General features: G+C 40.5%; 2 protein-coding genes across 3 annotated transcripts in view; both read right to left on the reverse strand.

The window, feature by feature from the left end:
- EIF2B3 (eukaryotic translation initiation factor 2B subunit gamma) overlaps positions 1 to 16,737 on the reverse strand; it is a 349,397-nt gene that overhangs the window by 211,065 nt on the left and 121,595 nt on the right. The gene's annotated exons all lie outside the window — the stretch shown is intronic.
- ZSWIM5 (zinc finger SWIM-type containing 5) overlaps positions 1 to 16,737 on the reverse strand; it is a 192,937-nt gene that overhangs the window by 36,466 nt on the left and 139,734 nt on the right. For both annotated transcript variants that reach the window (XM_050797641.1, XM_050797650.1), the window contains exons 3-4: positions 6,309 to 6,457; positions 4,813 to 4,963 (exon numbers count right to left, since the gene is read on the reverse strand). In XM_050797641.1, coding sequence (XP_050653598.1) covers positions 4,813 to 4,963; positions 6,309 to 6,457 — 300 coding nt within the window. The remainder of the gene's footprint in view (positions 1 to 4,812; positions 4,964 to 6,308; positions 6,458 to 16,737) is intronic.

Here is a 16,737-nt window from a genome sequence, read left to right on the forward strand (position 1 = left end):
AAAGTAGAAAAATTAGCCGGGCGTGGTGGTGCGCGCCTGTAGTCCCAGCTACTTGGGAGGCTGAGGCAGGAAAATCAAGTGAACCGAGGAGGCAGAGGTTGCAGTGAGCTGAGACCACACCACTGCACTCCAGACTGGGCAACAGAGTGAGACCCTTTCTCAAAAAACAACAAAAAATTTTAAAAGCATCAACTCTAAGCAAAGGTAGCTACTATGGAAATTAAAATTTTATATAATTATTAAATATTAAATATAATAATAAAATAATAGCTATCATTGATTTCTTTTTATCAGCTAGGGATTAAGGTGTTAAGCACTTTATCTCATTCAGTCCTTTAACTCTGAGGGTCAACAGGTCTTGATTTGGATGTAAAAGACAGAAAATAGGGAATCAAGGATAACCCTTAAATTTTCTTCTTGAGCAATGATGGAATCTTGCTCTGTCACCCAGGCTAAAGTGCAGTGGCATGATCTCAGCTCACTGAAATGTCTGCCTCCCAGGTTCAAGCAATTCTCCTGCCTCAGCCTCCTGAGTAACTGGGATTACAGGCACCCGCCACCATGCCCGGTTAATTTTTTTTTTTTTTAATTTTTTTTTTTTTTTTTTTAGATGGAGTCTCACTCTGTCACCCAGGCTGGAGTGGCATAGTCTCGGCTCACTGCAAGCTCCGCCTCCTGGGTTCACGCCGTTCTCCTGCCTCAGCCTCCCGAGTAGCTGGGACTACAGGTGCCCACCACCACGCCTGGCTAATTTTTTGTATTTTTAGTAGAGACAGGGTTTCACCGTGTCAGCCAGGATGGTCTCAATCTCCTGACCTCGTCATCCACCCGCTTCAGCCTCCCAAAGTGCTGGAATTACAGGCGTGAGCCACTGCGCCTGGCCAATTTTTTGTATTTTTAGTAGAGACAGGGTTTCACCATGTTGGCCAGACTTGTCTTGAACTCCTGAACTCAGGCGATCTGCCCGCCTTGGCCTCCCAATGTGCGAGGATTACAGGCGTGATCCTAGCTCAATGGTGCCTGGCCATTGAGCAACAAGATAATACATCTTGATGCTATATATTGAGATGGCAATAACAAGTGGAAAATAAGGCTTTGGCAGAAAAATTAAGAGTTCTGTGATGTCTGTATTAAGTTGGAGATGTGATGGGCAGCTGGACACAGCCTGGAACTCAGGGGAAAGATCAGGGCTAGAGACATACATTTGTGATTTACCTGCATCTGGGTAGTATTTAAAGCCATGGGACTGAATATATAATCATTTAGGTAAAGAATGTAAACAGGAAAGTGGATGCTAGGGGGCACTCAATATTTAGAAGGGTTAAGGAAAGGCAGAGAAGCCTGCAAAGGTGACTGAGTGAAAGTCACCAGGAACACAGTGGGGAAACCCAGTGGGTATGCAGTTATGGAGACCAAGAGAAGAGTGTTTCAAAAAGAGTATGGGCATGTGGCTCGTGCCTATAATCCCAGCACTTTGGGAGATGGAGGTGGTAGAATTGCTTGAGGCTAGGAGTTCAAGACCAGCCTGGGCAATATAGCGAGAGCCTGTTGCTAAAAAAGAAAGGAAAAATAAAAGAGTATGGTCAAGTTTAGTGAAAACCGCTAAGAATTCTGAAGTAAGATGAGAACAGAGAAGTGACTGTTGTATTTAGCAATATGGAAATTACTTGTGATTTCGAGAACAGCTACTTCAGGAGACTGGCAGCAATGGGCAATGGAAACCCAACTGGAGTGGGCTCAAGAAAGAACGGAGGGGAGCAAATGGAAAGAGTGACCACAGATAATTTTTTAAAGAAGTGTTGTTTCAAAGGGGAGAAGAGAAATGGGTTAATAGTTGGTGGGGACAGTTGGATCATCAAAGGAGTATTTTTTAAAATTTGAGATTAAAGATATTAGAGCAGGCGAGGCACGGTGGCTGACACCTGTAATCCCAACACTTTGGGAGGCCGAGGCAGGTGGATCACCTGAGGTCTGGAGTTTGAGACCTGCCCGGCCAACATGGCGAAACCCCATCTCTACTAAAAATACAAAAATTAGCCAGGCATGGTGGTACACGCCTGTAGTTCCAGCTACTCAGGGGGCTGAGGCAGAAGAATTGCTTCAATCCAGGAGGCAGAGGTTGCAGTGAGCCAAGACCGTGCCACTGTACTCCATCCTGCGTGACAGAGTGAGACTCTGTCTCAAAAAAAAAAAAAAAAAAAAAAAAAAGATACTAGAGCATATTTGTATGCTGATGGGAATGATCTTGTAGAGAAAGAAAAGTTAATAATGCCCAAGCAAAGAAATAATTGTAGCAGCAACATTCTTGAGAAAAGGAGATAGAACAGAACCCAGAGCAAACACGTAAGGGTTGGCCTTTCATGACAGCAGAGATACTTTATGGATTTTAACAAAGGAGAAGGCAAACCATATGGGTAGAGACATAGAAACTATTAGTAGATTTGTAGATGGGGAGATGATGAAACTTCATGTCTGATTGGTCCCAATTTCTCTAGTTCAGAAACAGAAAGTAGTGAGCCATTTCTCTCTATATTTGTAGTTCCTACAAACCCTGCCTAGGTTCTCCATAGGTGTATAGGCCTTGTGATCTGTAAGGAGCCCTAAAAATAGCTAGGGGAGCCCTTAGAATACTTAGGGGAAGCATGAATGCACTGTTCCAGTGTCTAACCTAATAAGCCTTCTCTAAGTGCAGTGGTTCTCAAAGTGTGGTCTCTGGATCAGCAGCATCAGCATCCCCAGGGAATTTGTTAGAAATGCAAATTCTCAGGCTCCACTCCAAACCTACTGAAACAGAAACTCGGGATAGGGCCCAGTGATCTGTTTAAACAAGTACTCTCGGTGATTCTGAAAGGTTTGAGAACCACTGTCTTAACAGAATGCTGAAGGTTTCTCGGAAGGTTGATATAGTAATTTGTTAGATATGAAAATGCCAGAAGCAAGAGTTTTTCATAATGAACCCAAGTATATAACAAGAACTTTAAAAGCACCAGGAGCCAACTCTACTTACTTCCTCCCAACTACCTTTGTCCCAAAGGCAAAGCCCAAGTCCACAGCACAATCCTGTGGTACAGAAATTAAGACATTCAGGCCTCAGATGAAACTGACTCTCCCAAGGCTAACTTCAAGTTCTTAAGGAATATGCACTTTGAAAAAATAAAAGGACTTAAGATAGAATTGAGGGAGATGTTACAGAGGGGGATGTCAGACAGATTGGGCTTCCAGTGTTAGAGCTAAAACTTACCAGTGTGTGACCCTGAGTTCAGGGTATGGAAGATTCTGAAAGCAGGGCGAGAAGTATTAGCATTGCAAAACTGGTCTTAGAGGAAGGGAATGCTAAAGAGAAATGATGGCCACAGAGGACTGCCTTGATAAGGGAGAAGCTAGAACAGTGAGGCCATTAGAAGGTCACAGTTCTAATCTAATCTAAAAGTTTCAAGGGGGAATGGACACTACATTGCATTTTAAAGGTTGAGAAATCAAAAAAAGTTGGTGACTGGATGTAGCGAATGAAAGAAAAATGAGTGCTTGGCAGTAAGTTTGGTAAAGTAAGGAATAGTGGTGCCAATAACAGTCACAAGAGCCTTTGTTTGTAAGAGAAAGCCTGAGTTCATTTTTGATTTCTCACTGGAAATGGTCAATGGACATCTACTCATGTGGGACTAAAACTCAGATGAGTAGAAAGAAGCTAAAGGTGAAATGACCGTATAAGTAAGCTCTGAAGCTATGATATATATATATATCTATATCTATATATTTTTTTTTGAGACGGAGTCTTGCTCAGTCGCCCAGGCTGGAGTGCCGTGGCACGATCTTGACTCACTGCAAGCTCCGCCTCCCAGGTTCACACCATTCTCCTGCCTCAGCCTCCCGAGTAGCTGGGACTATAGGCGCCTGCCACTACGCCCGGCTAATTTTTTTGTATTTTTAGTAGAGACAGGGTTTCACTGTGTTAGCCAGGATGGTCTTGATCTCCTGACCTCGTGATCCGCCCGTCTCGGCCTCCCAAAGTGCTGGGATTACAGGCATGAGCCACCGTGCCTGGCCTGAAGCTATGATTTTTTTTTTTTTTTTTTTTTTTTTGAGACGGAGTCTCGCACTGTCGCCCAGGCTGGAGTGCAGTGCCGCAATCTCGGCTCACTGCAAGCTCCGTCTCCCAGGTTCACGCCATTCTCCTGCCTCAGCCTCCTGAGTAGCTGGGACTACAGGCGCCCGCCACTGCGCCCGGGTAATTTTTTGTATTTTTAGTAGAGACAGCGTTTCACCGTGGTCTCGATCTCCTGACCTTGTGATCCGCCCGCCTCGGCCTCCCAAAGTGCTGGGATTACAGGCGTGAGCCACTGTGCCCGGCCGAAGCTATGATATTTTTTAAAAAGTTACCAAGGGAATATAGAGAAGGAAGAATAGAAGGTCAAGTCCAAGTACTGGAAATTGCCCTGTGTCTTAAAGGTCTGGCTGGGAGTGATATAGAAGAGCAGACTCGGGGAAGCAACAAAAGTGAGGCTGATAAGTATTTGGAGAGCCAGGCTACTGCCATGCAACAGAAGCCAAGCAAAGAGGTTTTCTCTCAACAAAGGTTTCCACCTTTATGGTAACATCTGGAACAGAATGCTTGATGTCAATAGCAAAGCACAATGCTGTGGAAAAAACAAAAGTGAGTTCAGTGTTACTCTGGGTGGCCCTTGTAGAGCCTAAGTCTTCTACCAGTTGGACTTAGCAAGATCCATGCAATGATTGATGGCAAGGGTTCATAAACACTGTTGCCACAGGGCAAGATGGAAGGACGAAGCACTTCTCTGAATGATGGGAACTTACCTAGCTCATCCCAGAGCTGCCTGCACTTGTCTGTCATGTTTGTTCCTTGCTGCCTCCAGAGCGTGAGTCGTGGGTCAGCCATAAACTGCTCAGTTATTAGTGTCAGCATCCTTGCTCCATTGGAATCTCTCATCCGCAGCATTTCTCGAACCTGACACATAAGAAGTGGCAAGGGATTGGTGATTGTGCATCACAAAAAAGTAGGAGGAGAAGGAAGTGGGGGAGGGGGAAGTGAAGATGAAGTATCTGAGTACACCATATCCAAAAGAGCCAGAAAGGCGGCCTCTTGTTCTGTAAGCAAGATCTCTGCATGTACCAAGAAAGCCTGATGTTCACAATGAGATACCATTTCACACCCACTAGGATGGCTAGAATTAAAAAGTCAGATAACAAGTGTTGGACAGGATGCAAAGAAATTGACACATCATACACTGTTGGTAGGAATGTAAAATGATACAGCCACCTTGGAAAACAGACTGGCAGTTCCTCAAATGATTAAGCATAGAGTTACTATATGACCCATCAATTCCACTCCAAGAAAGAAATGAAAATACATGTCCACATGTCCACATAGAACCTTATACAAGAATGTTTATAGCAGCACTATTCATAATAGCCAAAAGGTGGAAACAACTCAAATGTTCACTAACAGATGAATGGATAAACAAAACGTAGGCTATCCACATTTTGAACAATAAATCCACATTTATTGTTCAGCCGTAAAAAGGAATGAAGTACTGATTCATGCTATGACACCGATGAATCTTAAAAACATTATGCTGAGTGAAGGAAGCCAATCATAAAAGACTACATACTATATGAATGATTCCATTCATATGAAAGTCCAGAATAGGGAAATCTATAGAGACAGAAAGTAGATTAGTGGTTTCTTAGGGCTGGGGGAGGAAGACATAGAGGACAAGGGAGGGATAGGTAAGGGTATGGGTTTCTTTTTGAGGTGATGAAAATGTTCTTAAGTTGATTGTGGTGATGGCTGCATATAACTATGAATATACTAAAAAACACTGAACTGAACTTTAACACTTTAAATAGGTGAATTGTATAGTATATGAATTATATCTCACTGAAGGTATTAAGGGGGAAAAAAAAGAAAAGAAAAACAGCCTGCTGTGAGAGCCCCTAGTTTCAAAATACTAAGTGTCTTTAGGAACAGTGTTGAAACTCTAGCCTTCAAGCTTCATCAGGCAGCACTGAATTAAAAGCAGAGGGAAGATAGTTTCCTTGCTAAAATGCCCCAGCAATACTAACTCATTTACAGAGCAGAGCAGAAGGAACAGGACTACCAGGCTGAGGTGGTAGGACTCCCTGGAGGCAGCCTGCTCAAGTCTGGTCAGCCTCTCCCACTAGATTTCAAGTATTCAGTTCAGCTATGTCAAGTGAGCTAGGTATATTGCATGAAGCCTGAAGTGGTGTGCCCAGTCTAACTTAAGCTTCTTTTGTCAACAACAAAAGAAAAACACCTTTTCATATCTTACCTTGGCAAACATTGAGCTGAGTTGCTTTCCAGAGCCACAGTAACCGCCCTGGGAGAGAAAAAGCTTCACTTGTTCTTTCACCTGTTCTTCATCCAAATGCCAACAGTTTTCATCGTCAATGCTGGCCCCAGCTGTGGGGTCAGGGGCACCTATGAAGAATGGGAACAGTGAAATGAATCCCCAGAGTTCACATGCTACACATTCAGCTGGAGGCGCACTTTGTGAACATATTGAAATAGAGATGGGTCATTCTGCTTTCATACGGGTTTTGTCAACTATATAGTCCTAAACAAAATAAATAAATACATAAAATTAATTTTTCAAAAAGCCTAAATTAAAAGATCTAATGCTAGTTGCATGTTCACTTAAGTCTCAGTTATAGCTTCATCTAAGATCTACAGATACCACTGTAGGGGAAAAAAGGCCAGAAGAAATATACAATATGTAAATTGTGCATTTTTTCCCCCAGGAGAATAACATTTTGTTTCTTCTTTTTGCTTTTCTATGAAGTTCAAATATGCCTTAATAGGTACGCATTATTTTAAAATACAAATACATTCTCTGAACATGAAAAATTCTTTTTGTTTGTTTGAGACAGGGTCTCACTCTGTCGCCCAGGCTGCTGGAGTGCAGTAGCATGATCATGGTTCACTGCAGCCTCAACCTCCCAGGCTCAATCAATGCTTCCACCTCAGCCTCCCAAGTAGCTGGCACCACAGGACAGGGCCACCACACCCAACTATTTTAAAACATTTTTTGTAGAGACAGGGTTTTGCCATGTTGCCCAGGCTGGTCTCAAATTCTTGGGCTCAAGCAATCCTCCCAACTCAAGTCTCCCCAAGTACTGGGATTACAGGCCAAAAAATTCTGTTTTTTAAAGTTCACTAGAAAACCGTCCCCTAAAGCATAGGTAGACTTGCATACAGGGTGATATGATTTTATAAATTTATACAAAATATATTTTCATAGTGGGCTCACCTTGACAAAACCACTTAAAACATAGTTACAGTTATTTACACATCCCTCTCTCCTAGTAGTCTGTTAACTCCTTACTCACGGTTGAATCCCCAGTTGAATCCAAAGCTGTATCACCTACAGCATAGTGCTGATAATGTGACAAGCACTCTGGAAATGTCTGTGAAATGAAAACTGAATCATCTTCTTTCACTCTGTTATAGACAGAGTGCTGTAACAATTTGTTTTTTTTTTTGTTTTGTTTTTTTTAAATGTTAACTGACAAATAATTGTGTGTATATATGGGGTACAATGTAATGTTTTAATCTATGTATATATTTTTTTGAGACAGAGTCTCACTCTGTCATCCAGGTTGGAGTGCAGTGGCACGATTTTGGCTCACTGCAACCTCCACCTCCCAGGTTCAAGTGATTTTTGTGCCTCAGCCTCTCAAGTAGCTGGGATTTCAGGCATGTGCCACCACACCTGGATAATTCTTGTATTTCTGGCAGAGATGAGGTTTCGCCATGTTGGCCAGGCTGGTCTCAAACTCCTGGCCTTAAGTGATCTGCCTGCCTTGGCCTCCCAAAGTGCTGGGATTACAGGCGTGAGCCACTGCACCCGGCCTGACCTATGTATACATTATAGGAAGAGTTGATCGAGCCAATTAACATACCCATCACCTCACCAGTTTGTCTTTTTTTTTTTTTTTTTGATGTGGTAAGAATGTTAAAAATCTATTTTAGTAATTTTGAAATATACATTATTGGTTGGGTGCAGTGGCTCATGCCTGTAATCCCAGCACTTTGGGAGGCTGAGGCATGTGGATCACTTGAGGCCAGGAGTTTGAGACTAGCCTGGCCAACATGGTGAAACCCATCTCTACCAGAAGTACAAAAATTAGCTGGGTGTGGTGGCAAATGCCTGTAATTCCAGCCACTTGGGAGACTGAGGCATGAGAATTGCTTGAACCTGGGAGGTGGAGGTTGCAGTGAGCCAAGATCATGCCACTGCATTCCCGCCTGGGCAACAGAGTGAGACCCTGTCTCAAAAAACAAGAAAAACGACAACATTATTAACAACTGTGGTCACCATGTAGTGCAATACATTACTAAAACTTATTCTGTGACAAATTTTTAGAAACCTACCTCCAAGTGACAACAGGCCATAAATCAATACTCTATAGGTGTGGTCATGCAATAGGTTACAAATTCATGTCATGTTTAATCAGTTTGCCTTACTCCTTGTCTCCCTATGTCAGAACTTTGCTTACATAAGATTTGGGTCAGCATAACAAAGCTACTCCTCTGCTATGCTTTGTTGTAGTACATCTTATTTGCTAGGGAATTAGGAAGGCTCACATTATTCATTCATTCCACAAATACAAATTAACGCATATGATCTGCCAGTTTATTGTATCTATTCTATGCTTCTTTTCTTCAAATGTTTTGTTCTATACACAGTTTTTTGTTGTTTGTTCTAGACAGGGTCTCATTCTGTTGCCCAGGCTGGAGTGTAGTAGTGCGATCATGGCTAACTGCATCCTCAACCTCCTGTGCTCAAGTGATCCCACCACCTTAGCTTCCCAAGTAGCTGGGACTAAAGATATGCACCACCATGCCCAACTAATTTATTTTTTAATTTTTTTGTAGAGATGGGGTCTTGCTATATTGCCCAGGCTGGTCTCGAACTTCTGGGCTCAAGAGACCCTCCAAAGTGTTAGGATTATAGGCATAACCCACCATACCAGGCCAAGTTTTTGAAAAAATAATTTCAACTCTTATTTTAGATTCAGGGGATATATGTATAGGTGTGTTACATGGGTATATTGTGTGATGCTGAGGTTTGGGGTAAAAATGATCCCATCACCCAGGTAGTGAGCATAGTACCCAATAGGTACTTTTTCAGATCTTGTCCCTTCCTTTTCTCTCCTCTCAACTAGTTCCCAGTGTCTATTGTGCCCATCTTTATGACCATGTGTAACCAATGCTTAGCTTCCACTTATAAGTGAGAACATGTGGCATTTGGCTTCCTGTTTCTGAATTAATTTACTTAGGATAATGGCCTCCAGCTGCATCCACGTTACTGCCGAGGAAATTATTTTGGTCTTTTTTTTTTTGGCTGCATTGAATTCCATGATGTATATGTACCACATCTTCTTTATCCAATCCACTGCTGTTGGGCATCTAGGTTGATTCCACATCTTTGCTGTTGTGAACATATGAGTGCCTGTATCTTTTCAGTAGAATGATTTATTCTCCTTTGGGCATATGCCCAGTAATGGGATTGCTGGGTGGCCTAGTAGTTCTGTTTTAAGTGCTTTGAGAACTCTCCAAATAAACATAGTTCTGATCATAATCACTTCCCCGATCAAAAATATTCAGTCATGCCCTATTCTTACTAAATTATGTCCAAATGCCCTAGAATGGCCTTCAAGGTCCTCTATGCTCAGGCCCTATCTTTCATTTTTCGTCTTGTCTTCCCCTACACTTATGATATGCTTCAGCCAGAAACAGTGTTCCAAGAACTCAACCACATTGGCTTATGACATACTTTTCCTCCTCCTTCCTCTAACCTGTTCTTTGACCAAAAAACCCAACAGTTCTCACTGTCAATATTATTTCGGTTCCAGAGTCAGGGCTGCAATGCGAAACAGAAACCATAGGCCGGGCGTGGTGGCTCACACCTGTAATCCCAGCACTTTGGGAGGCAGAGGCGGGCAGATCACGAGGTCAGGAGATGGAGACCATCCTGGCTAACGTGGTGAAACCCCGTCTCTACTAAAATACAAAAAATTAGCCGGGCGTGGTGGCGGGCGCATGTAGTCCCAGCTACTCAGAAGGCTGAGGCAGGAGAATGGCGTGAACCCGGAGGGTGGAGCTTGCAGTGAGCCGAGACCGTGCCACTGCACTCCAGCCTGGGTGACAGAGCGAGACTCCATCTCAAAAAAAAAAAGACATCATAAAATTAGTGTATAGAGAGGCTAACACTGCTGAGGTTCATGTATTGCTAGTTTACCTGGCAATAGGAGCTTTCTTTTTTAACCTTCTCACTGAATTAGCCATATACTCCATTGCCACCTGACGAAAGTATGCCCATCTTATGCTCATGTGCTCAGCATATAAAGGCAGTAACACTATTTTTTGTATTTGTAGTCTCCTGATATTAATTCACTTACTAATTAACATTCTACATAGTACTTTATTATTACGTTCATTAAATGTTCTTCATAGCACTTTATTATTACTTCTCTTGCACCTTGTTTTACATTAGAATTTTGCATTTCTCATATATTCCCAACTAAGTTGAAATTTTTAAAAAATAGGGATTCATTTTTCTACTTCATAGTGTCAGGCTCATTACAGCACTGAGTTAATATTTACAGAATGAATAAATACACATCTCACTGACCATCTAGATTTAAGCACCACACAGGCATATATTGTGTCCTATCCTCCTTTTATATCCCAAAAGTGGCAAAGCAAAACAAATATACTCCTTATCCTTAAATATTTGTAAGTAACAAGAATTTATTCAGTTTTTCCTATGCTAGAGGCACTTTTTATACATATACCCATTAGAATGTGTGCTCCTTGAGGGCAAAAGTTTTTGTTTGCTGGTATATTCACAACACATAGAAAAGTGCCTGGCATATAGTAGGTGCTCAATAAATATTTATTGAATAAATTCCAAGGAACGTTCATAACAACTCTATGAGGCCATATTATTCTCCTAATTTTAAAATGAAGAAACTAAAGTTTACACAGGGTAACTTAGATTTAAAGTATATCAGCCAGGATCTATATATTGGTCTCTCTCTAAAGCCTGTCTCTTTACTACAAGGCTATACTTTGGCCTTTGTCTCATGCTGCTGTGATTCACCAGTTGGTTTTAGGCCCCCTGAAGCTGTAACTGATGGTGTATCTGAAGATAGCCAAATCCCATCTTTCCTTGGCTTATTCTGCTACATAGAATATGGAATTAGTCAGAATAATGCATTTTTCCCACAGTGAGGATAACTAGAGTTCTCATCAGTACAGTGATTCTCAGATATTAATATACAAAATAATTACTTGGGGTTTATGTGAAAAATGCAGGTTATGGAGTCTAACTCCTAACAATTCTGGTTTTCAGGAGCTCCATAGAGATAAAACTGAGATAAATTAGGTTAATCCAAGAACTGGGTTGTTGAGTACCTTGGAGCTAAAGATTGGGGTTGGAATGAACAGCAATGGTGCTCCAGCAGCAGAGGGCAGAGATGGCTTGAATACCAATTCTGTCCCTCGGATGGTTAAGTTAGCATATGAAAAAGCAGGAACAGGATCTAGTCTTTTAGGGGAGTCGGCCTTAAACAACTGGCCGGAAGTATGGACTGATACCCTCTCCTCTGAGGGTTTGAAGGGGTATGGAAAAAAGTGGAGAACACTTGGCACCCAGGTGATAATAGTGGCAGTAGCTGGGGAAGAAATAAGGCACAGTTTATAAATACCTAGAGTGTATCTAAAGAAAACTGCTGGGATAGGGCTAGGACGAGTCAAAACCTTGAGAGTTACTAACAGTACAACTTCATTTAAAACTTCAAAAGGGTTTGTTTATTTTATAGGAGAGAAAGGAAAGTAAATTGTACAAATGTTTGCTGGTCTAAAATGGACCCCAGGAGATGAGAAACTGAGCTGCTAAAATGGGTGACAGCAGCAAAAAAGGAAGTGAGTTAATATTTGGGGCATTGAGGTAACAAACTACAAGGAGTTTGTGTGATTGCTGAGGCAAGCAAAGTCATTTGGGAAGAGAACAAACTGGCAAGAGACCCAATGGAGAATTTTCTAAGACACTTTCATTTTCATTTCTAAGACATTTTCATTTATTCAGCCAATATTTATAGAGAGCCTCATATGTACAGAACCTGTGCCTGTGCCAAATACTGGATATATAACGGTAAACAAAGCAGATACAGAGCTTATAGTTGGGGAGAGAGACCTTAAGCAAATAATCACATGTACATATTTTTGTGTGGAAAGGAAGAAGAGTCAAAGGCTTCTCTGAGAAAGTGACATTTAAGCTGACACTTGAAGAATAAACAGGAGTTAGCCTGGCAGAGAGTGGAAGAAATACTGTGTACTTTTTGTTCAAAAAAAGCATTACTTTGGTAATTAAATACAACTATAATAAGGGAGGGAGGACAGAAACAGGATGGGAAAGGAGGATATTCTCTCAAGGAGAGGGAATATTATGTGAAAATACAGGCAAAAACCAGATCATGCAAAGTTTTGCATGCCACAGAAATTTGGATTCGATCCTAACAGTAATAGGAGGCCACTGAAGGATTTTAAACAAGAAGTGATATGATAATACCTGCAGTTATAGAAAAGTTACTTTGGATGGTGGTATGAAGAATGGAATAGAGGGGATTAATAGTGGAAATTGAAAGATCAGTTAGATGGCTACTATAACAATTTACATGAGAGATTATAGTGGTTTGATTTAATAGAGAGAAGTAGAAAATTATGAAATATATTTCAGAGGTAAAATTAACAGATCTTGCAATGTATTGCATGTGGAATACACAAAAGACAAAGGTGTTAGGAGTAACTACAAGGTTTTCATCATGATTCCATGGCTAGATGGTGGTGCTATACGGTGAATACAGGAGGATAAATAAATTTGGGGAAGAAGATCATAAAATCACATTTGGATATGTTGATCTTGGGATGCCTTTATGACATTAAATAGTTGCATATAGAGTCTAACGCTCAATAGATATGGGCTGAAGAAATACATCTGTGAGGTTGGGCACAGTGGCTCATGCCTGTAATCCTAGCACTTTGGGAGGCCAAGGTGGGTGTGTTGCTTGAGCCCAAGAGCTCAAGACCAGCCTCCGCAACACAGTGAGACCCTGTCTCTACAAAAAATACAAAAATTAGCCAAGCATGGTGGCATGAGCCTGTGGTCCCAGCTACTTGGGAGGCTGACGTGGGAGGATCACCTGAGCCCAGGGAAACTGAGGCTGCAGTGAACTGTGATTGTGCCACTGCATTCCAGCCTAGGTGACAGAGTAATACCCTGCCTCAAAAAAAAAAAAAAGAAAGAAATACATTTGTGAGTCATGGAATGTAGATAATATTTGAAGACAAGGATGTAACTGAGATTGCCTACAGGAATCATATAAAATAAGAAGAGGAGAAAATGTAAGATAATTTATAAGAAATGTCAATATTCAAAGGTCAAATAGTACAGTAGAGGACAGCATTAAGGAATAAACAAGGGCACAAATCATTTAACTAGATAAACTAGGTGTGGAGTTCACAAACTGGCTTCTTCAGCTGTCTTTCACTAACTCCCAGGCAGCATCTTTTCTAAAAATCCTTTCTTTACTTTAAAAATCAAATTAAATTAAAATGCCCTTATAGATTCACTGGTTAGAACATTTTAGTCTTTCCACAGAAAGAGATGAGTATGAAACCACTCATCTTTAGTAACAGTAAAGTAGGCCTAGTCAATGTAAATAATACTTTAACATTATACTCTGAATTTTTTCCTAAGGACTAATAACAGAAATGATGACAAGTGAAGATAAGATAGAAAGGATGTCTTTCATAAATAATTATGAAACAAACCATTGTGTGGGTTCAGCCTTCACGTAAGCATTGAAGCTTATATAATGAGATCTGTCCTGAGGGTGTTTTTAAGTCTAAGGATCCAATTTTTCTTTCATTCTTTTTTTTTTTTTTTTTGAGATGGAGTCTCACTCTGCTGCCCAGGCTGGAGTGCAGTGGTGTGATCTCAGTTCACTGCAACCTCCGCCTCCAGGGTTCAAGCCATTCTCCTGCCTCAGCCTCCCAAATGGCTGGGATTACAGGTGGTGCACACTACCATGCCTGGCTAATTTTTGTATTTTTAGTAGAGACGGGATTTCACCATGTTGGCCAGGCTGGTCTTGAACTCCTGACCTTAGGTGATCTGTCTACTCCAGCCTCCCAAAGTGCTGGGATTACAGGCGTGAGCCACGGTGTCTGGCCAATAAATAGTAATTTAAAAATTTTAATGTAAGGTGAGCCAAAATCATGCCATTGCACTCCAGCCTGGGCAAAGAGAGCAAAGTTCCATCTCAAAAAAAAAAAAAAAAAAAAAAAATTAATGTATTCCATTTTGTTGATCTTTTCCTACTAAAAAAAATTTTCTCTACCTCAAGGACATGAAGGTGTTCTCTTATCTTAGGTTTTACTCTTCTACTTTTCACATTTATATCTGCAATCCATCTGCAACTGATTTTTCTAAGTGTTATCAGGTAGAAATCAAGTTTCCAGTTGAAACTGGAATCTCATTATAGTTCTGATTTGCATTTCTTTGATAATCAGTGATGTTGAGCACCTTTTCATATGCCTGTTTGCCATTTGTATGTCTTCTTTCGGGAAATGTCTATTCAGACCTTTTGCCCATTTTAAAATAGGATTATTAGATTTTTTCTTATAGAGTTGTTTGAGCTCCTTTTATATTCAAGGATTATTAATCCCTTGTCAGAAGGATAGTTTGAAGGAATTTTCTCCTATTCTGTGGGTTGTTTCTTCACTTTGTTGATTATATCCTTTCTGTACAGAAGCTTTTTAACTTGATGTGATCCCATTTATCCATTTTTGCTTTGGTTGCCTGTGCTTGTGGGTTATTACTCAAAAAATCTTTGCCCAGTCCAGTGTCCTAGAGAGCTTCCCCAATGTTTTCTTGTAGTAGTTTCATAGTTTCAGGTCTTAGATGTAAGTCTTTAATCCATTTTTATCTGATTTTTGTATATGGTTAGAGATGGGGGTCAAGTTTCATTTCTTCTGCATACGGATATCCAGTTTCCCAGCATCCATTTATTGAAAAAACTGTCTTTTCCTCAGTGTATGTTCTTGGCATCTTTGTAACAAATGAGTTCAGTGTAGGTGTGTGGATTTGCTTCTGGGTTTTCTATTCTGTTCCATTGGTCTATGTGTCTATTTTATGACAGTACCATGCTATTTTAGTTACTATAGCTCTGTAGTAAAATGTTAAGTCAAGTAATATGATAACTCCAGTTTTGTTCTTTTTGCTTAGGATAGTTTTGGTTATTCCAGGTCTTTGTGGTTTCATATAACAAAAAACAATTTTAGAATTGTTTTTTCTATTTCTGTTAATAATGTCATTGGTATTTTGATAGGGATTACATTGAATCTGTAGATTAAGTAGTATGAGTATTTTAACAATATTGATTTTTCCAATTCATGAACATGGAATATCTTTCCATTTTTTGGTGTCTTCTTCGATTTCTTTTATCAGTGTTTTATAGTTTTCATTATAGAGAACTTTCACTTCTTTGGTTAACTCCTAGGCATTTATTTGTGGCTACCGTAAATGGGATTACTTTTCAAATTTATTTTTTAGATGGTTCACTGTTTGCATATACAATTGCTACTGATTTTTTTTTTTTTTTTTTTTTTTTTTAGGTGGAGTCTCACTGTTGTCGCCCTGGCTGGAGTTGCAGTGGCACGATCTTAGCTCACTGCAACCTCTGCCTCCTGGGTTCAAGCAATTTCCCTGCTTCAGCCACCTGAGTAGCTGAGATTACAGGTGCCCACCATCACGCCTGGGTAATTTTTGTACTTTTAGTAGGGGTAGAGTTTCACCATGTTGGCCAGGCTTGTCTCAAACTCCTGACCTTACGTGATCCACCTGCCTTGGCCTCCCAAAGTGATGGGATAACAGACGTGAGCCACCGCGCCTGGCCTGCTGATTTTTTGTATGTTGATTTTGTATCCTGCAATTTTACTGAATTTATTCATCAATTCTAATAGTTTCTTGGTGGAGTCTTTAGGTTTTTCCAAATACAAGATCATATCATCTGCAAACGAGGATAATTTGACTTCTTCCTTTCCAATTTAAATGCCCCTTATTTCCTTCTCTTGTTTGCTTGCTCTAGCTAGGACCTCCAGCATTATGTTGAATAACAGTGGTAACATGGGGCATCCTTGTCACGTTCCAGATCTTAGAGAAAAGGTTTTCAGTTTTTCCCCATTCAGTATATTAGCTGTGGGTCTGCCATATATGTCTTTTATTACGTTGAGGTATGTTCCTTCTATACCCATTTTAAAAGTGTTTTTATCATGAAGAGATGTTAGATTTTATCAAGTGCTTTTTCAGCATCAATTGAAATGATCATACGGTTTTTATCCTTTATTCTGCTGATATGATGTATCACATTGATTGATTTCCATATATTGAAACATCCTTGCATCCCAGGGATAAATCCCACTTGATCATGATGAATGATCTTTTTAATGTATTTTGAATTCAGTTTGCTAGTATTTCGTTGAGGACTTTTTGCATCAATATTCATCAGAGATATTGGCATGTAGTTTTATTTTTTTGATATGTCTTTGTCTGGTTTTGGTATCAGGGTAATACTTGCCTTGTAGAATGAGTTTGGAAGTATTTCTTCCTCCTCTATTTTCAGAATAGTTTG

This window comes from Macaca thibetana, chromosome 1 (genome assembly GCF_024542745.1).
Source record: "Macaca thibetana thibetana isolate TM-01 chromosome 1, ASM2454274v1, whole genome shotgun sequence".
In the NCBI taxonomy this organism is placed as follows: domain Eukaryota; kingdom Metazoa; phylum Chordata; class Mammalia; order Primates; family Cercopithecidae; genus Macaca; species Macaca thibetana.